The 22,089-nt window shown below is 37.3% G+C and overlaps 1 protein-coding gene across 1 annotated transcript; it reads left to right on the forward strand.

Annotated features, from left to right (window-relative positions):
- Window positions 1-2,490: 2,490 nt before the first annotated feature.
- On the forward strand, window positions 2,491-21,189 carry NAP1L3 (nucleosome assembly protein 1 like 3). Its single transcript, XM_013006866.3, is given in 5 exon segments — window positions 2,491-2,615; window positions 19,813-20,146; window positions 20,148-20,331; window positions 20,334-20,660; window positions 20,663-21,189. Coding segments are annotated over 5 exon segments (1,497 nt in total).
- The last annotated feature ends 900 nt before the right edge of the window (window positions 21,190-22,089 follow it).

The raw sequence follows: 22,089 nt of genomic DNA on the forward strand, positions 1-22,089 counted from the left end.
CTACCCTGCTTCCCCGAAAACAAGACAGTGTCTTATATTAATTTTGCTTCCAAAGATGCACTAGGTCTTATTTTCAAGGGATGTCTTATTTTTCCATGAAGAAGAATACGGTTCACATTTATTGTTCATTGTTTTATTGCTGATGAATATCAAGAAATGGACTAAACTCAATTAAAAAATTTTTTTTCAAAACTGAACCAAAAGACAGCATCATCATAAAAAGAGAAAAGATGGGAGTTGTCAATTATTTCATTTTATTTGGTTCCATTATCAACACTCATGGAAGCAGCAGTCAAGAAAAAGGCTGTATTTGATTGGGCTAATCTGCTGAAAAAGAGCTCCTTAAAAGTTTTAAATAGCAAAGATGTGATTTTGAGTACTAAGATGCATCTGACCCAAACTATGGTATTTTTAATCACCATACATGCAAGGAGAAATTGGACAATAGGTAAGGAATAGCAATTGATAGGTTTGTATTATGGTGTTGGTGAAGGGCATTGCATATTCCTTGCACTAAAAGAAGAATAAACAAATGTGTTTGGGGAGAAGTTCAGCCAAATGTTCCATGGAAACTATGATGGCAAGACCTGGTTTCAAGTAATTTGGGCATATTATTATGAAAAATAGTTCCTTAAAAACATATTATACTTGGTAAAGTGGATCTCAATGAAAAAGAGTAAGATCGTCCCTTGACAAGATACATTGGCACCATGATTTCAACAATGAACTCAAGCATAGCAATTTTGAGGATGATGCAGAAGCAAGCAGTGCTTTCGTTTAGAGTACATAGAGTTAGTATGCATTGGAATCAACTGGAAGGTTGGTTACTAACAATAAGATAACTCTTGGCAAAGGCTACTGTGCACAATTGGATTTGTTAATAGGAGCTTTAGGAAATGCCTTCAAGGAAAGGTTTTCTGCTTAAAGCCAAGGTAGAAGACTTAGAGATGGAAAGCTCAAACAAGTGTTTTGTGTGCCAAGACATTTGGATTTGAAAAGGCATGTAATAGAACTTTTGGGAGACTGCAGGGTGGAAAAAAGCAACTTTGACTTTTGGAATCTTGAGCACGCAATTTACCTTGTGAATGTATCTAGGGAAAGTCTAGGCCCTTGAGACTTCTCTATCCTCTAGAACTGAATGTTAAAGGTAACTTACAGGTATCCTGGACCCACTTGTTTAGTGTAAGTGTGGGAAATACAGCAATGGAGAGGATGATTGCGTCTGGCCACTTATACCTGGTTCACAAGGACTAGAGGAGAGATGAAAATGGGCTGGCTAGTCTGAAGTTAAAGAGTTGCACAAAGCCTGATACTATGGCATGGCCTAACCTGAAGATACTAGCGTTTTCAAGAATTTACAAAGGGGTCCATGGTCTGAAGTGGAGGGGGTCATGAGAGGAAACCTCTGACTTGCCCATTATCTTAGCTTGGAATGGCTAGGACTGAATGGATCAGAACCTGACCAAATAAAGATAAGATGCTTGATCCTGTTTGACCCTGTGAGCTACTGCACAGTGCTTGCTGACTTGATGGATGGGCTCCCCTGATTTGACTTTGCGAATGGATGCAGAAAGACAAAGTTCCACCTGGAATAAGATTCTTCACATCAAAGTACATATTTATCTCCTCAGAGCATTGGGTTGATAAAAATAGGCATCAAAGATATTGTATACCAACAATTGAAGGAGATAAGGGCATGAAGTGGCTGGCTTTCAACTTTGGATTACACACATGGGTGGGAGAAGATGTTGATAAATTTGTGAGATTAGGGTGTAGGTGTTCATAAAACTGCAATTGTCAGGCGTAGAATGCTTCTGTTTAATTCACTTAAAAGGTTAAAACTGGGCTGGTGCATTTTTTATTGTATACATTTTAATTTTATCCTGTTGGGCACAAATATGATTTTGCTATTGCTTTTCTTTAAAGATTATGTATGGTTAAAGAGTTGTGTGCAGATATCACATTGACAAGGGGTAGTAAGTGGCAATTAGATTTTATGTCAACTTGAAAATAAATGAAAGTGTAGGGGGTGAATCCAACCTGCCAATCAAGTCACAGCCTGATGATTTCTCCTTGGTGGTTTGGCCTTCTTGTAAGTGGGGAAACTAGGAACCTCCCTCTCTCTCTGCCTCTTTTCCTTGCAGCCTCCTGGGATTCTGCCTGCCTCTTCCAGCTTCACAGTAACACACAAGCCACCACTTGTCTGTCAATGTATTGTACTGTGGAGGCGTGTGTGTTGCTGTGAAGCTGGAAGCTATGTTACTGGTATTTCAAATGCCAGCAGGGTCACCCAAAGTGAACACGTCTCAGAGAAGCTTCCAGACTAAGAGCGGACAACCAAGGAGGAATTGGCTGCCCACTTAGGAAGAAGTAGCCCCTGAAAATCTTCTGCATAATATTGAAACACTGTCTGATACAGAAGACCTAATGAGTGGAAACAGAACATTATCATACATAGTGCTGGAGAATGGGTCCCTTGGATTAGAAGGCATGGGAAATGTGACTTCAGGGAAGTTACTTTCTCAAAGTAGAGCTGACCATGGTGACATGATTGGAGTAAAACCAGTGGGAGTGGAGCACTTGAGATCTTCATTTGTTGTTGGGGCAAACTCAAGGTAAGAATAAAGAACTGCAAATTTTATTAATAATAAGAACTTGAAATATTGAAGTATGAATCTAGCAAAATTGGAAGTTATCAAAAATTAAATAGAATTCTAGACATTTGTGAGTTGAACTGGATGGATATTGGACATTTTAATTAGAAAATTATATGGTTTATTATACTGTGAATGACTCCATCAAGAGGAATAGTGTTGCATTCATTGCCCAAAAGGGCATTTCAAGGTCCATTTGAAGAACAATGTTGTCTGTGATAGGATTTTATCTACCCTCCTTCAAGGAAATCCATTCAATACAACTATTATTCATATTTAAGCAATAACCACAAAAATCAGTGATGGAGAAATTAAAGAACCAACATCTTCCATCTGAATTGATCAAACATGCCATCAAGATGCATTGGCAATTGTTGGTGATTAGAAGGCAGAAGGTGGAAACAAAGAGGAAGGAACAGTGGTTGAAAAATGTTCGGATGATAAAAGCAAACCTAGAGATCACATGATAGAATTGTGTGAGACCTGAAGGCCTGTATCTTCTCATTATACTTGCCAACTTGTTCATAGCACATACCTTGTTTCAAAAATCTAAAAGACTTCTCCACAAAAGTTCATACACATGAACTTCTCCAGATGGAATCTACAGAAATTAAATTGACTACATCTGTCAGAAGAGATGCTGGAGAAGCCCAATATTAGAAGCTAAATGCAGGCCAGTTTGAAGCTGAATTTTTTTTTAATTCTTCAGACCAAAAGCACAACTTTGAATTTATCCTATATGAATTTCAAGAACAGATCTGCTGCATTGAACAACAATGACGGAACATCTGATGAGTTGTGGGAGGACATCAAGAAGGTTGTTCAAAAAGAAGACAAGAGGTCACTAAAAAGACAGGAAACAGAAGATTGGTGTGGAAGTCATAACTAGCTCTTAGTTGCAATGTAGCTCAAGAAAGTGAAAGAAAGTTGAAGTGAAAGAGCTTAGTAGAAAATTTCAAGAGCAGCTAGAAATGAAAAGTCAAATATAATGAAATGTGCAAAGATTTAGAGTTAGAAAACCAGAAAGGAAGAACACACTCAGCATATTTAACTTGAAGGAACTCACGAAGAAATTCAAGCCTTGATTTGCAATATTGAAAGATTCGATGAGAAAAATATTGAATGACACAGAAAGCATAAGAAAAGATGAAAAGAATGTATGAGTCAATGTACCAAAAATAATTAGTCAACATTCAACCATTTGAAGAGATAGTATATAAGCAAGAACCAATGTATTAAAGAAAGTTCATGCTTCACTGAAAGCATTAGTCAAACACCCCAAGCCCCAAACAGGAATTATTGATGAAACATCCAATTGAAATATTTCCACAACCCGATGTAACAATGGGATAACTCACTCATCTATGGCAGGAAATTTGGAAGAGAACTACTTGGCTTCCTGACTGGTATAGCTGCTGTATATTTGTAACCATTCTAAAGAAAAGTGACTCACCAGAATGCTCACATTGTAGAACACTGGTATCACATACAAGTAAAATTTTCCTGAAGATAATCAGACAATGCTTGCATCAATACATTGACAGGGAGCTGTCAGAAGTTAAGGCCAGATTCAGAAGAGGACATGAAACAAAGAATGTCATTGCTGATGTCAGTGGATCTTGACTGAAATCTGAGAATATCAGAAATATGTTTCCTAGTGTATTATTGATTTCCCAAAGCATTTGACTGAATGTATCATAATAAAGTATGGATATCCTTGAGAAGAATGGGAATTCCAGAACACTTCATTGTTCCCATGAAGAACATGTACATGGATCAAGAAGCATGTGGGTAAACGGAACAAGGGACTACTGCCTGGTTTAAAATCAGGAAAGATGTGTGTCAGGGTTGCATCCTCTCATTATAATTATTAAACCTGTATGTGAAGCAAATAATCATAGAAGTTGGAAGAATTTGGCATCGGGAATAGAGGAAGGCTTATTCATAACGTGCAGTATGCTAATGCCACAACTTTCTCTCTGAAAGTAAGGAGGACTTGAAGTGCTTGCTGATGAAGATCAAGAATTGCAACCTTCAGTATGGATTATAACTCCAAGTAAAGAAAATCAAAACTCTCACAATTGGACTTATAGGTAACATCATGATAAAAGGAGAAAAGATTGAAGTTTTCAAGAATTTCATCTTACTTCAATATACAATCAATGCTCATGGAATTAGCAGTTGAGACCAAATGATGCATTGCATTGGGTAAATATGCTAGTTAAGAGCTCTTCAGAATGCCATGCAAGGATAGGCGCTATGGAGTCAGTCCTGGCGCATAGTGGCCCTATACACAACAGAAGGAAAGACTTCACAGTCTCTTGCCATCCTTATAAATGTTTGTATGTCAGAGCTGATTGTTTCAGCCATGATGTCAATCCATCACATCGAGGGCCTTCCTATTTTTAGCTGCCCTTCCACTTTACCAACCAAGCATGATTTCCTTCTTCAGGGATTGGTCTCTCTTGACAACATGTCCAGAGTACATAAGATGAAGTCGTGTCATCCTAAGGAACAATCTGCCTGTACTTCTTCCCAAACAGATTTCTTTGTCCTTGTAGCACTCCATTGTACTTTTGATATTCTTCTCCAGCACCACAATTCAAATGCAATGGTTTTTCTTCAGTCTCCCTTATGCAATATCTAACTTTCACATTCACATGAAGCAATAGAAAACACCATGTTTTGAGTCGGGTGCACTTTTATCTTCAAAGTAAAAGCCTTGTTTTCAATGCTCTAAAGAGTTTTTATGTAGCAGATTTACCTAATGCAACACGAAGGGAAGTGGAAAAGAGGAAGACCATCAAGAAAATGAATTGGCACCGTGGCTGCAACAACAGACTCAAATATAACAATTGTGAGGATCGGGCAGGATCAAGCAGTGTGTCATTCTGTTATACACAGTAGCTCTGAGTCAGACCCAACCAACATTCTAGTCACTGAAATGTAGATAGTCACGTATTGGCAAACCCTCAAAGTAGAAGAACTTTTCGATTTCTTGATTTGATTTGGTGTCTAGCTATCTGTTCTTTTCTCTTAGCTATTCAAGAGTAAAGGTGAAAAGCTGGGGAAGATATAACTGCTGTAACTTTTTTATAATAAAATCTTGTTATTCCATAATTTACTTCTCATTCCCTCCCAAATGTGTCTAATAAATGTATGTTTACTAATTAGGTGATGAAAATCAGAACACAATGTAACAGAATATACATTCCCAAAATAGTGCCATCTATAACAGCACATTAGTCTTTACAAAAGTGAAAAGGAAATTCAGTGAGGGAAATGCTACCCCAAGATCATGGATTTGAAAGCCAATTTAATACTAACATACATTTGCCACTTTTTTTCTTAGCTTTTTAAGATGTGTCTTAATTCCACAGACATCATTCTGCAGTGGCAAATGAGTGTTCTTTAACTTGGTGCCATGTATCTAACCCTCCTTTTTTTCATAAAAACATTTCAGTCTAAAAAGCTTTCCCATATGTGAATATTCCCCCATCTTAATAATATGTTTATGTTATCATTCACTAGTTTAACAATACTATTATTAGAATTATTAAAGTCCCCATTGAGGATACTCATATTATCTCTCAAAAAGCTGATAATACTGCCACTAAAGTGGAATAGGGATATATAGTTAAACCTTAGGTGTATGAATAGATTCTGAGTTCATGTTTAACCATAAATCCTAACCTGACAAGAGTTCATTCTTGTAATGTGGCCCTGCTTGATGTTTGCCCCAAGCAAGGGATCACTGAAGATATGGGTGCTATAGTAAAGTGTGGTAAATAAATTAAATGGTCCCTACTATCAGAAAGGATAGCACCTGGGATATTTTAACAAGCAGCCACTTAAGTGAGATGTCAGCTAAGCCCACCCAGAAGAAGCACCACTTCATGTGATCCAATGACTTTAAATAACAAAATCCAAGATCAGAGGAAGGAATTGGGTAAGAACTTAATTTCTGAGCACTCGGTTTAGAAAAGGCTATGGATAATAGTGGAAGCCCAAAATCTTTTTGCAAAGTTCCCCATGTAGATTAAGACTTCACTGAATTGATGAGGGATAAATAGCTTTGACCTCAGACAGAGTGTATCAGAAAGTGAATCAATACAGTTATAAGTAGGTTAAAATATAACATCATGCCATTTGTTTTCTGTCTTGATCCATTTAAAATTAGTTCTAGTTATTATTAGTTTCTGATCTCGTTTGGATTGAGGTTTTTCTGCGTTTTATTTTATTTTGTTGGGGGTATGATTTTCTTTATATGACATCCAGGATAGGTAAATCTACAGAGACAGTAACTAGATTAATAGTTTCTTAGGGTTTTGACAGGGGAGATTGGAGGGAAATGGGGAGTTAATAAGAATGAGTTAAAAAATGGAGAAAATGCTCTAAAACTGATTGTGGTGATGATTGCACAATTCTTTTTAATATACTCAAACTACTTAACTGTAAAGTACATTAATCCTATGTCAATAAAGCTGTTATATGTCAATTTTTGAGTATATAATAAAGTAAAAATTGACCAAAGATTTTAATAGTCAGTTCACCAAGGAAAACATATGGATGGCAAATAAATTCATGAAAAGATGCTCTCCAACATTAGTCATTAGGGGAATACAAAATAAAACTATAATGAGATACAACTAAAACTTAGTTGAATATCTGAATTTATAAAGACTGTCCATACCAAGTGTTGTTACTGCTGGTAAGAATGCAAAATTTTACAATAATTTTGGAAACTGACAGTTCCTTTAAAAGTTAAATTTACACCTACCATGTATGATCCAGCTAATCATCTGGTACATATGTACTTATCTAAATGAAATTAAATGGAGATCCATAAAAACACAAATGTTCACGACAGTTTTATTCATGGCAATCCCAAACAGAAACAGTACATTTTTCTATCAACACATCGTGGTATATAAATATAATAGAAATCTATCTTGTTTCCATCAAGTAGATTCTGATTCACAGTGGGTTTTTGAGGCTTTGTAAATCTTTACAGAAAGAGAAAGCCTTATATGCCTCCCAGAGTGTCTGGTGGGTTTGAACTGTCAACCTTGGGGTTAGTAGTCCAATGCTTACTTTAAATGCCATTAAGGCATTCAATGGCTGTTGATAGGTGCCACTGACTGGAGTTTTGAGTCCTAGTTGCCCGATGTGACAGAGTAGAAGTGCCAAAAAGAATTTTCTAGGCTGTAATCTTTGCAGGAGCGAATTTCTCATGTAGTTTTTCCCATGCTTCACGGAGTTGATTTGTGGGTTCAAACTGCCAACCTTTCAGTTAGGAGCCGACTACTTAACCTTTGTGCAACCAGGTCTCCTTTAACAATAAGTAGGAAAAAGAAACAGCTCTTGAGAAACACACAACATAGATAAATCTCAAAATAATTATGTTTAGTAAAAAAAATACAAAAAGAGGGGGGAAACATCATGCAAACTATTGGAATCAAAAATAGATCTACAGTTATGTGGAAAGAGGTTGAAGGTTTATAAAGAGGCATGAGGAAATTATTTGCATGATGCAAATATCCTTATCTGAAGTGTGGCAATATTTCACAGTCATTTGTATGTATTTACTAAAACTTATCAAATAGTACACATTATGTACGGTTTTTGTGTTTCAATTATACACCAGTAAAGTTATTTGAAAAAAAGGAAATCAAACTGTGTATTAAAAAACTTGACTACAAACAAACAAAACAAAAATATATTTCTAAAATGTGCTCTACATAAGGACGCATTTGCAAGGTTTTAAGAATCTACAACTTGGGTGAGAAGGAATACAATATACAGTAAAGCAGGTTTTGTTTTTTTAAACAATGGAAGCAGGGAAAGAGGCTGAAAGGTTTATAAGAGTTACAGACAACAGAAGTAAATATTGTTATGAACAATTCTGTAATAACTGCAATCTGCCTGTAGATACATGGATAGACATGCAAGCTGAGCAGGTGTGGGAGGGATAGGAGGGATAGTGGGTGTATATCCAATATCTATATAGATTTGACAGAGGATATATAAATAAACATATGCATTTGCACATAAATATACACACATATTTAACTATGCTGCAAATATATCCATGAATGTGAATGTGGTGAAGTATACAGGGACAAAGTTATGAGCATGTCTTAGTTATAACCCAAAATCTTGAGAGAATGAATAGCTGCACCTCAGGAATCAAGACCATAGTCTCTGGGGACACAAAGGTCAATTGAGATAACAGAGCTCAGGAAAACTGTTATACATGCTACTTTGTTGAGTAGCAACGGGTGTCTTAAAAACTCTTGATTGGCCATGTATGTTGCAACTATGGTTTTCTTCCCATCCAGAGGGAAAAGAGTGATTACAATCAAGACACCTGGAAGGAATTATTCTATGAACTAGTGGATAATGCGAGTATCAGTTTCCAGGATGCTGACATCATGCCAATTGTTCTGAAAAAGCAGGAGAAAATGAGCAATAAAACTTAAAATCATATAAGAAACCAAGTTTATTTGTTGAATAGTGGTGGAACTCACCCCACCCCCACCCCTGGCCCATAGACTATCAATATTTGTCATCCTTCACGTCTAAAACTAAAATCACTCATGTAACTTAATTTTCAAACAATAAACACACATATATATATAAAGGAAACAATAGTACTAGTTATGTATGCCCGCATCAGAATACTAAACCATTTGAAATCAAAGGGGCAGTATCTACCTAAGGATAAAATGTAGGAGGATTAGGAAAGAAGGAGAAACAGAAATCAGAGATACCAGAAAATTGGATAAGTGAATTATACTGACAAGATTGCAATGAATAAGATAAAACAAGATGTATATGAATGTAAAACTGACTGCTCTGTATGGCTTCGCTCAATTTACAATTAAAAGCATTTTTAAAAGGCAATATAGCATAGGAGCTCTGATGATGTAGTGGTTACTTGTGGGAAAAAGACAGGACTTTCTACTCCCATAAACAGTTTTATTCTCAGAAACCAGGGGGTCACTATGAGTCTGCAATGACCGGGTGGCAGCGAGTTTGTTGTTGCTGTTGTTGTTGTTATAGCAGTATTATAGTGTGTGTTTATATGGTGTGCCTGCTGATATGTGGGATAGTAGATATGTACTTACCAGGGAGGGTGTAAACACATGTCAAAAAGCCAGGTTTAGCCTGAGAATATCAGCATATTCTATGTGAAGCATCATTGTATGTAGAATTATGAACACTGAGTTCCAAAATTAATATCACAAAAGAATAGAAAAAGTGCACAGCACTATACAAGTATCTTATACATAGCTTGAGATAGTTAAGGTTTATTGTGCCAACCTAACTGATAAACACATGTGGGGTTAATTGAAGGGTGGAGAGATAAATGGCTCGGTGAGCCTCGCCTCACTAGTTCTCAGGTCTCTTGCTTTGTGATGGTCAGACCAGGGAGCAGCTGCCTTACCCAGTTCTCAGCATCAGCTGGCAAGGCTCACTTTCTGCAAGACATCCCTGAGGAGAAGCCACCGACCTACCCCAGTGCAGCCCTGGGTACTGGAGTAGCCATGGGGTGCTGGAGCAGCCGTGTGGAGACCCCTGCCAGTGCTGAGATGCTTACACGTTCACTGATTCAGCTTTCCTCCTGTAGTCGGTATCATGGTGTGTTTTGTGAGATTGAGGAGGACTTTGTAGATCACTGTTGGACATATGGGCTAATGTTGGACTTGTGAGTTTGGAGAGCACTGAGTTGGGATGCTTCCTTAATGTACACTTACCCTTTATATAAAACTCTCTCTTGTACATATGAGTTTCTGTGGATTGTGTCTCTAATGTACCCAGACTAACACATAACTTTATGAAGAAAATAAGAACTTTTACTTATATATGTATTATAAAATAGAAGATACAATTCAAATGTTAAATCTATTATATGAAGAAAATTATTTTGTTTTAGTGACCTACTAGAATAAAAATAAGTTATCTAACAGACAAATTAACTAAAAAAAATATTGCAAGTTACTAGACAGCCTAAGGTGATGCATACACATGAAAAATAGAGCACTGTAGTTGGATAAAGTCACCTAGTTCCAACTATTTTCATAGTCTATAGCTAGAAAAATACTTATAAACTGAAAATCAAAATTTTTCAATAAAATTATATCTTTATATGTTACCTTAAATATTTTTTTTCTCTTTGTGCCAACGCAAAATTTTCTACTGTGAGTGATAAAGCAGTGATGCTTCAAAATCATCCCCCAGAAATGCTTCAAGTAAAGCATTTTACAATGAAAACTACACTTTAGTCACATTTGACCAATATGATCTTCTCAATGAGGAAAATTTTTCAAGGAAAAAAAAACCTCACTGTGACAAAATGAACACTTTTTTTGGGGGTCTACATTTTCTCATATGAGACAGAACAGAGACTATTTTAAAGTAATCATATCCCTTGCCTATGAAATCATATCCCTTGCCTTTGAGTTGATTCTGACTCATAGCAGCCCTCTAGGACGGAGGAAAAATGCATCTGGATTTTTGAAGCTGAGCATCTTTACAGGAGCAGAAAGCCTCTTCTTTAACCTGCATCACTGTGCAAAGAATAAAAATGTAAATAGTAGTGATTAACTCACTGCTATTTTTAAAATCATTTTAATAGGGTCTCTTACAGCTCTTATAACAAATTTTCCATACATCAATTGTATCAAGCATATTTGTACACATTGCCACCATCATTTCCAAAACATTTTCTACTTGAGCCCTTGGTGTAAGCTCCTCTCTTTTCCCCTCCCTAACCCACCCTTCCACCCTTGTGAATCCTGGATCAATGAAGTATTGTTATTATTATTTCATATCTTACACTGTCCATTGTCTCTCTTCTCCCATATTTCTTGGTCTTTGAATATCAGTGTTGCTTTTGTTAATGTGTCCGTCGAGTCCATTCCGTTTCAGAGTAACCCTGGAACCCCTTAGGGCTTCGAAAGTAGATTGCATTTTCTTCTCCTGTGGAGCAGCTGGTGGGTTTGCACAGACAGCTGTTCAGTTAACAGCCGTGAGTTTTAACCACTGAACCACCAGGGCTCCTTGGATTTCAGTTTACTGCTTTTGGATGCTTGTTTTTGTTTTGTTTTGCACTAAGCCTATGCCATATTTACAACATAGAAAGTTATTTGAAAGAAAAGTAAATGCCTAATTAGCAGTTTGCAGAAAAATTGGGGATGAATAGATCAAAAAGAATTCAGAATGATATACAAGCAATTTACTTTATATGCTGAAGGTGAGAGACAGAAATGATCGAATATAACATAGTAGAAAAATGGCTAATAAAAATAAAATTTTGAAAATGAATCTAACTCATTGCTGTTTCTTTAATATTGATTACTGGTGGTATAAAATTTAAGTGTACATGAAAATATTAAAGTACATAAAATAGAAATAAAACTAATACCAAAATATTCACCATTGTTAAAAGATTGTTAAAACACATTTGATACTTTTGTTAAAAATCATTTTCATATTAATGTATTTTGCATGAAATGTATTATTATATTAATAACACCAACATTAATAATCCATAATATATAATTATTGTATAAAACATAATATTATATCATGTTGTTATTGTTAGGTGACATCAAGTTTAGTCGACCTATAACAACCATACACACAATAGAATGAAACACTGCACAGTCCTGCACCGTCCTCACAATTGTTCCTATGCCGGAAACCATAAGTTGCAGCCATCTCTTGAATGGACCTTCCTCTTTTTTCTGCCCCTCCACTTTACGAGGCATGATGTCCTTGTCCAGGGACTGGTCTCTCCTGACAATCTTCAAAGCATTTAGACAAAGTCTTGCCATCCTTGCCTCTAAGCAGTAGCGTGGCCACGCTTCCTCCAGGACAGGTTTGTTTCTACTTTTAGCAGTACATTGTACTTTCAATATTCTTCTCTAGCACCTCAATTAAAATGCATCAATTCTTCTTGGATTTTCCTTATTCAGTGTCCAATTTTACATGCATATGAGGCAATGGATAATACCATGGCTTGGGTGAGGCACATTTTAGTCCTTAGAGTAACGCCTTTACTTTTCGATATTCTAAAAAGATCTTGTGCAGCAGATTTACCTAATGCAGCTTGTCTTGATCTCTGTACTGTGGCTTCCACGAGCACTGATTGTGGATACAAGTTAGACAAAATCCTTGACAATGTCAACATTCTCTTCCTTATCATGATGTTATCTTTTGATCTAGTTGTGAAGATTTGGGTCTTCTTTACATTGTGTCATAATCCACACTGAAAGTTGAAATCCTTGACCTTCATCAATGAGTGCTACTATATCACATAGGTAAACTGATATACACACACTTATACACACATACCCATATACATATACGATTTGGAGGGGTACCCTTTCATATGTTGGCCTTCAGCTAACATAGATAGATAGGTAGATAGATAGATGAGAGAGAGAGATGATAGATAGATGATAGATGATAGATAGATATAGATAGATAGATAGATAGATAGATAGATAGATAGATAGATAGATAGATAGATAGATGGATATATAGAGATATTTGTATACACAAAGAAACTTCTGGAAGTATATGCATACAAATACTATCATTCATTGGTTAATAATATTTGTATTTTGACACAAGTTGATCAAAATAAATAACACTAAGAAGTACACAAAAATAATGATGAATTTGGTAAAATCTGAGACATACAAAATTTTCAATGACAGTAATAAAAAACAAAAACACAGGTGTGGTTGCAAAAACAGATATGTATGCGTATATATATATATATATATATATATATATATATATCATAACAACCCTATATGGTAGAATAGAATTGCCTCTAAACTAAATATTTGTGGCAGAAGAAAGCCTCATCTTTCTCCAGCAGAGTACCTGGTGAGTTAGAACAGCAGACCTTTAGCAGCCCAATGTGCAGGCAGTAGGTTTGTTTTTTGTGTATATATATAACAACTCACTGTTATCCAGTCAATTCCAACTCATAGGTAAGCATATATGACTATAAAGGTATCCATGTATGGGTGTTTCTGTGACAAATACATATACATGTACACTAAGTATGTAGTCAAAGGAGAGATATTTATGGATACTACTTCCTAGTTATAACCAAGCACCTTGCAGGATTGTGTTAGTACTGGGTTTATGGGCTTAGGGCCATAGTATCATGGGGTAAATTGGTCAATTGGCATAGAATATCTTATAAAGTTAATGTTACCCATCTTAGCTTGGTTAGTCACATCTGGGGTCTTAAAAGCTTGTGAGTGGCTATCTAAAATATAATCATTGATCTCTGCATGTCTGAAGCAAAAGAGAAAGATGAAAACTGAAGACTCAAAAAGAAAATAATCTATAGGGTTAATAGTCTACTATGGTGATGAGAAGAACTCAATGGTACTTGGCTTTCATTACTAATCACCCACATCCAGAAAAAAAGAAAACAACCTTAAATTTTGGTAAAGGCCAAAACTTACTGGACCAGAAGAGTCTAGAGGAACCCTAGAGACTATTGCCCTGGGATAGACTTTAAGATAAGAACTTTAACCACTCTCAAGTGGCCATCTATCAGATAGAGTGGTTCAAAAAAGAAATAATAACATCGGTGAATACTTTTCTCCTCTAAAATATATATGTATATTTATATATATATCTGATAGCTGAAGGTCAATATATGAGGGGGTAACCCCCTCAAAATTGGAAAAAGCTTTGTTGGATGGCATTTTCATATTACACATTTTTCCCACTAAGCAAGCATCTGGTAACTAACTCTGAGTTAGTGCACCCAGTGGCATCATCTGGAAAGGTTCTCTCTGATTACAATTAATTTTTTTTGTAAAAGCATTTTTGTTCAACCTCTTTTTTTTGTGATGGCTGATTCCAGAGAACAGTTTGTAGCTTTGAAATATTTTTTTTCCTGCTCAGGAAAATTGTCACCATGACTGTTGTGATGTTGAACACAGTTTATAAAGACAGCACTATGGGAAAAACTCATTTGTATGATTGGTTTTCTCATTTCAAAAAAGGTGAAATATCAATTGATGATAAACCTCATTCTGGACGTCTGTCAACTTCTCGAATGGATGAAAATGTCAACAAATTTGTGCACTTGTGCTCGAAGATTGACAATGAACCATTGAAGAGATGGGGAAGTTATCTGGACCATCTTGGAGCTTGGTTCAGTTAATTTTGACAGACGCTGAGAAATTTGTGTGTCGGGTTCTGATTGAACGAAAAAAGAGTGTCCAGTGGAAACATGCTGTGTGGTGAAAGAACAACTCCAAAGCGACCCAGTCATTTTTCCCCAAGGTCTTTACTGGTGATGAGACACGGTGCTATTCTTATGACCCTGAAAATAAACAACAATTAATCCAGGGGAAGATGTCATAGTCACCTTGAGCCCCAAAAGCTCATCACATGAAAACAAAGATCAAGATGATGCTCATTTGTGGGGTTCTGTTTGTTTGTTTGTTTGTTTGCTTGTTTGTTTCTGATGTGAGGGGGGATAGAGCATTTGGAGTTCATTCCACCAGGTCAGATTGTTAATCAAGCTTTCTATTTAGAGGTTCTTAAAAGATTGCATAACAGTGTGTGACCAAAAAAAAAAAAAAAAAAGCCTTGATTTGTGGCAGATGTGGGACTGGTTTTGCCACCACAACAATGCACCTGCTCATGCAGACACCTCAGTGCACCATTTTGGGGCCAAAAACAGCATGCCTCTCTTGCCCTAAGGACCTGACTTACCTTACTTGTTCCATGCAACTTCTTTTGTGTCAGCAAATGAAGAAGGACATGAAAGGACAGCGATTTGATAATGTAGAAGAGGTGAAGAAAAACGTGTAGGAGGTGCTGTCAGTCATCCAAACAGATGAGTTTGAAAAATATTTCCAAGAATGGAATTACAGATTTGGAAAATATATTAAGCATGATGGAGTCTGCCTTGAAGGTGATAAGGTTGTTTTGTGAAAAAAACAACAACAACACTTACCTTTGAAAAAAAAATCCGGTTTTTGGTGGAGGTACCCACTCATATATCCAAGACCAAAGTTGAGAAGGTAAGGAAGGACAAAGAATCTATATTAAAAGAAATAGAATGACAAAAATAGAAATAATGAGAATGCTGATGCATTGTGAAAAGTGCAGGCAATGTCATTGCATAATATGGACAAAAGTTGTGAAATGAAAATTTAATTTGCTGTGTAAATTTTCTCTGAAATCATAATTAATTATTATATTTTTTAGTTTTTATTTTTTAATTATTTTATTAGGGGCTCATACAACTCTTATCACAAACCATATATATAAATATAAATTGTGTAAAGCACCTTTGTGCATTCATTGCCCTCATCATTCTCAAAACATTTCCTCTTCACTTAAGCCCCTGGCATCAGATCTTCATTTTTCCCCTACCTTCCCGCTCCCCCCTCCCCCATGAACCCCAGATAATTTATAAATATTGTTTTGTCATATCTTGCCCTGTCTGATGTCTCCCTTCACCCATTTTTCTATTGTCCATCCCCCAGGGAGGAGGCTATATTTAGATCCTTGTAATCGGTTCCCCCTTTCCACTCCACCCTCCGGGTATCACCACTCTCACCACTGGTCCTTAAGGGATCATCTGTCCTGGATTCCCTGTGTTTCCAGTTCCTATCTTTACCAGTGCACATCCTATAGTCTAGTCAGATTTGTAAGGTAGAATTGGGATCATGACAGTGGGTGGGGAGGAAGCATTTAGGAACTAGAGGAAAATTGTATGTTTCATCGTTGCTACACTGCACCCTGACTGGCTCTTTTCCCCGTGACCCTTTGGTAAGGGGATGTCCAATTGCCTACAGATGGGCTTTGCACTCCCTCTCATTCACAATGATATGATTTTTTGTTCTGATGATGCCTTTTACCTGATCCCTTCAACACCTCGTGATCGCATAGGCTGGTGTGCTTCTTCCATGTGGGCTTTGTTGCTTCTGAGCTAGATGGCTGCTTGTTTACCTTCAAGCCTTTAAGACTGCAAATGCTATATCTTGTGATAGCCAGGCACCATCAGTTTTCTTCACCACATTTGCTTATGCACCTGCATTGTCTTCAGCGATTGTGTTGGGAAGGTGAGCATCATGGAATGCCAGTTTAATAAAACAATGCATGCTTGCATTGAGGGAGTACTTAAGTGGAGGCACAATGTCCATCTGCTACCTTAATACTAAACCTATAAATATATGCACACAGATATTACATCCTCATATATAAATATATTTACATATATACATGCCTTTATTTATACCTCTTTATATGCCCTTTGCCTCCTATCTCTTTCCTCTATTTCCTTTTACTTTCCTCTTGTCCCACTATCATGTTCAGCCTTCATTTGGGTTTCAGTAATTCCTCTAGGTTACCTTATCCTGGGTCACGCCCTACCAGGCCTCCTACACCCCCCTCACCACCTATTTGGATAGCTCGTTGTTCCCTTATCCCTGGGTTTGTTAACACCACTTCCTTTCTCCCACCTCCCCCTCTCACTGGTCCCCCGAGAAATGTCAGTCCCATTGTTTTCTCCTCCAGATGGTTCATCCAGCCTATCTTATTTAGACAGACCTGCGGAGATAATAACATGCATAAAAACAAAGCAGAGCAAAACCAAGCAACAAAAGAACCAAAACAACAACAATAAACCAATGACAAAATAAAGCACAACAACAAGAAAGAAAAGCTTGTAGTTAGTTCAAGAACTGTTTGTTGGCCTTTAGGAGTGTGTTCTGGTCGAGTCTGATGGGGCGCCATGCCCTGGTTCCTAAAGTCTATTTTTGGTATTCTCTGGGGACTTTATTGCTCTGTTCCCCTTGCTATTATGTTCCATGCCCTTAGTGTTTTGCCTAGGTATGTGGGATCAGATCAGGTGGAATTCCCACACTGTGTCTCCAGTGTTGTCCCCCGTAGGGCTAGGGGTCAGTGAGGGATGTTGTGTCTCATAGTGGGGCCGGCCATATGGTCTTCTCTGTGGATTGGCTGCTCTCAGCAGGAATATTGTCGTCAAGGTTTTGTGGGCCAGGGTGTGCTCCACTCTCTCTTCCTCCCCTTTCATTTGGTCTCTTGTGCTCTTGTCAGACATGTCCCTCTCCCTGAGCTGCAGATTCAGTGCTGTCCTGTCCTCTGAAATAAATTCTCCTGGGGGAAGGGGCAAGTGTCCAGGTAGTTGGGATTGGGGCTGGCGCCTCAGACCTCTTCACTGGTTCCCTACTCCATGCCAGCATGTTGCATTCACATCTTGGAGCACTGGGTTGAAGTCTCTTTCCCTGTGGAGATACAAACAACACCCTCCCCTTGGGTGACTTAGTGCCCTGTGCCCCTGCTACCCATTTCTTTTCTTTTTTCCTTCTGTCCACCTCTTTTTTAGTTGGCTACCATATGTACCCCTGGATTTGGTCTGGCCCCTGCCATACTACCTGGTCCTCACACTAGGAATGTTTGTATACAGTAGCTTTTCCCCTATGACCCTTTTGCATATTCTTTTTTAAAGCGTACCTCAGTGGACTCATGTTGTACTTGTCCTTTTTGCTTGTCTTACTTCACTTAGCATGATTTCCTCCAATTCTTCTCATGCAGAGATGTGTTTCATACATTTATCACTGCCTTTTAGTGATGCATAGTACTCCATTGTATGTATGTACCCCTGTGATTTTTTTTTAATTTAAATACAGCTGAGTAATTGTTGTCATTCGTAAAAGTGGGTTAAATCTATTCCTTACCTTTCAATGAAATGTAAACACTGTTCTTTTTAGTTGTACCAAGGGATTTGTTCTGTTTATTCTGTAGCAGAAAATAATCCTATAACTAGAAATGGTATATTTGTGTTTAACTTCATTTTGCAAACATTTGTTCAATTATTACTGGACATGTAACCTCTAATTTGGCATGGCTAGAATTGTACAGTGATAGAAAAACTTGTGGCAGATGAGTGTAAAGTATACACTGACAGAACATGCACACAAATGCCCTTTCCCATTCTGCTATTCTTTTTCTCCCCTGCTATTTTTTGTGCATAAGGCTATAAAGTAACCTCATGCCTTTTGGTAGTACTACCTGACATTTGAATACTCTCTGTTCGAACTTCAAGGTTGTTGCAAGCATTGAGAAGTGATATGTGGCAAGTTCAGCAGCAAGGTTGGGGTACTACGCTGTGCCAGCTTTAAAAGAAAAAAAATGTAAAAACCATATAACTGATTCGCAGTATTATAGATTCACAAGCTATGTAGCTGGAGAGAAACCAGGTTTGCCAAACATCATACACAGCACATACTAAAACTGCTATATGGAATGTAATATTCCTGCTCTCTAGACCTTCTCCCCATTTACAATAAATCATTCACCCATCCTTGCTCCCCACCCCTCACCCCTGCTCTTCACCACCCCAGTATAATAATACAGACCCATGGAACATTCAGAAAATGAAGGCTTGTTTTAAAAATCACCAATAGTCACACTATATGATGATGTCATTTGGAGTATCTTCCTCTAGTCCAACAAAAAAAAATATTTTTAACAGATTTTTTGCCAGGAGGCCCTTGACAAACTAAATGAGATTTCAGGATAGGCAGATGGATTATATTTTAACCACATGTCTATGCTTTAAAAAAAGTTCTAAAATTATAAAGATTGCATTTGGGGGAAGAGGAGCTACCTTTCAAGGAGAGGTGCCTTAACCACTTAGGAGCTTTCTGTTTAGGGTGGGTGGATCCATGGGGACATTGACTTAGGTCATTCATTGGGATAAGCTTTGTCAATCAACCTTGCCTAGAAAATGAGGCACAGAATAAGGTCACACTATGGGCAAAATTAATGCGAAAGTTGGCTACAAAAGGAGGGGGCTTGAAATCTGAACCAAGAAGAAGATCTCTCAGTCTCATTCTGCACTATTTGGTTACCACATGGCCTCTGCTGAAGTACCTCTGTTATAGCCCAGAGGTGACACCTCAGTTTGAGCCACTTGCACCCCCAGCCCCATCTAGCCCTGTGCTGCTACTTTTGCCATTGCTGCTCCCACCTCCATAACCCAAGGCTTCATCTTTGTTGTCTCCACTGCCGCCCAAGCATCCGTGAGTCATTTTCTGTCCACCTCTGGGTGCACCATCTGTCTCTGAGATAGTTGCCACCTTAAGAGGTTTCAAGAATTGGAACCTGCCACCAAGGGGGTTGCTAAAGAGGTCACAGCTAGTTTGTCCAGTGAGTCTGGGGAGCAATCTGACAGGAGTTGTGCAAGTTGCAGCAGCCACAGCAGCCAATGCGAAAATAAGAGGGTACCTGGGCCCATGAGATGGCAGGCTTGGTCAGGTAACCATTTCCTGGATAGGCTGGTGCAGACAATTAGAAATCATACACTGGTGCTCTGAAACATTTAAGATGATTGTGTCAAGGTAGAGGCCCTGTTTTTAAGGGCAATTCATGACTTTCAAAGAAAATATGCTGAACTCAATAAGCCTGCTATGTGATAGGCTATTTCAAATCATCAATGTAGAATATGAACCTACAGAAAAAGAATGTGAATGGAATTCAGAAGGTGCAGATTTCAGCAGTGTTGGGGAGGTGGAGGATAGCACCTCTATTGAAATGGGTGCTTTAGAGGGTAAGGAAGGTGAAGACTCTACAGAAAATAAGAGGACACTGAAGGAAAAGAAGTCCACAAAGAAACTCCTGAGGCAAAGGCTGAAGAGAAAGCAGATTCTAAAGATTTTCTAGAAGCAAAGGCGAATGTAATGGAAGATCCTAAAGAAATCCCCCAGGCAAAGAAAGAAAGTAAAGAACAGCCTAAAGCAATAGAAAGAAAGAAAGGGGCTACAATAAAAAAGACTCCTAAAAGAACTCCTGAAGCAAGGCCTAAAGGGAGAATTAATCTTAAAAGAGCTCTGAAAGGAAAGCCTAATAAAGAAGATCCAGAAGGCATCCCTGACTACTGGTTGACTCTTCGAAAGAATGTTGATGTGCTCAGGCCTGTGATTCAAAGTATGATGAGCCCATTCTGAAGTTCTTGTCAGATGTTAGCTTGAAGTTCTTAAAGCCTGGGCAGCTTATAAATTACACATTTAAACCTCATTTTCTTCCCAATCCATACTTCAAAAATGAAGTGCCAACAAAGATGTATATTATAAAGACAAAGCCAGATCACGGTGATCACATTCTCCCCTTTGGATGGATAATTGAAGACTGCAAAGGTTGTAGGATGAATTGGAGAATAGGAAAGGATGTTACTGTGGCAACCACCCATGGTTGTACAGCAGTCACTGGGGACATTAAAAACCAGCCAAAAGTGGTTCCCAATGCATCATTTTTCAATTATTGCAATCCTCCTGAGATTCCCCAAATCAGAAAACTGGTGCCAGAAGATGCTATCCTTGATGAGGGCTTTGCTACTGGTCAAATTTTACATGATAAAGTCATCCTGAACTCAATTAACTAGTAATCAGGAGAAGTAAAAAGTACATATGAAAATGATAAAGCTTGTGGAAATAGGAAATATAAAAATTAAAATAAATATTATTAAAACATTAGTAATTGTCAGAAAATTTGTTCCAAAAACCCACAAAACTTTTTGTAGAATTGAGCAGGCTTATATAACCTTGGGGGAAAAAACAAAACAAAACAAAACACACACTCAAAAAGAAACTCTGCCCTATAATTGAACATTAGTGTTCTTTATAGTTTTGTGTTCTAATATTGTATTGGTGGTCTGTTTTTTAAATTGTCCAAAAAGTACCTCAGTATTAGTTTATTCTATCTAGCCTGTTGTAAAGTAATAGTTTCCAAAATGTATAGATTGAAATCATTTATCTAAAATCATGTTAGTTTGGTGCTTCAGAGTATTGTTTTGTGTGTGTGTGTTCAATCCTCTTGCCATATTCCTATTAGATTGCAGCTGTGAAAACCAGCAATATTATTTACTGAGATATATTTACTTGAAAAACAAAGTTCCTGAAATATTTCTGCAAGTGTTTTGCTGTTGTTTGCTTATTTCAGTCCAGAAGACTAAGGTCTTAAGTCTGCTTGCACACATTGTGCCTTCACTACTTTGCTATGGAAATGCAGTACTTAATACTAAGCAGACTGCTTGGAAAAAAGAAAACATTAGAATATTTTAAAGGATATACATAAATATCATATATGTTATAACTGTGAACTTGTTTGTTTGACAATATGAAATTATTGTATACAACTCAGATGTTACTAGAACGGTACTTTAAAAAATATTACCAATATTGTGCAATTGTAAATCAAAGTTACTAATCATATTTTTGTAATAAATTTTGCTTTTCCTTTCACTGAAAATGATCACTGTACATCATTTGATATCATGTTCTTTTATTTCAACCTAAAATAAACAAATAAATGTAAGAAAAAGTGCTACATGCTATAAAAAGATAGCATTTTG

This window comes from Echinops telfairi, unplaced genomic scaffold, assembly GCF_000313985.2.
Source record: "Echinops telfairi isolate 266 unplaced genomic scaffold, ASM31398v2 ScPeMD7_44;HRSCAF=162, whole genome shotgun sequence".
NCBI lineage: Eukaryota > Metazoa > Chordata > Mammalia > Afrosoricida > Tenrecidae > Echinops > Echinops telfairi.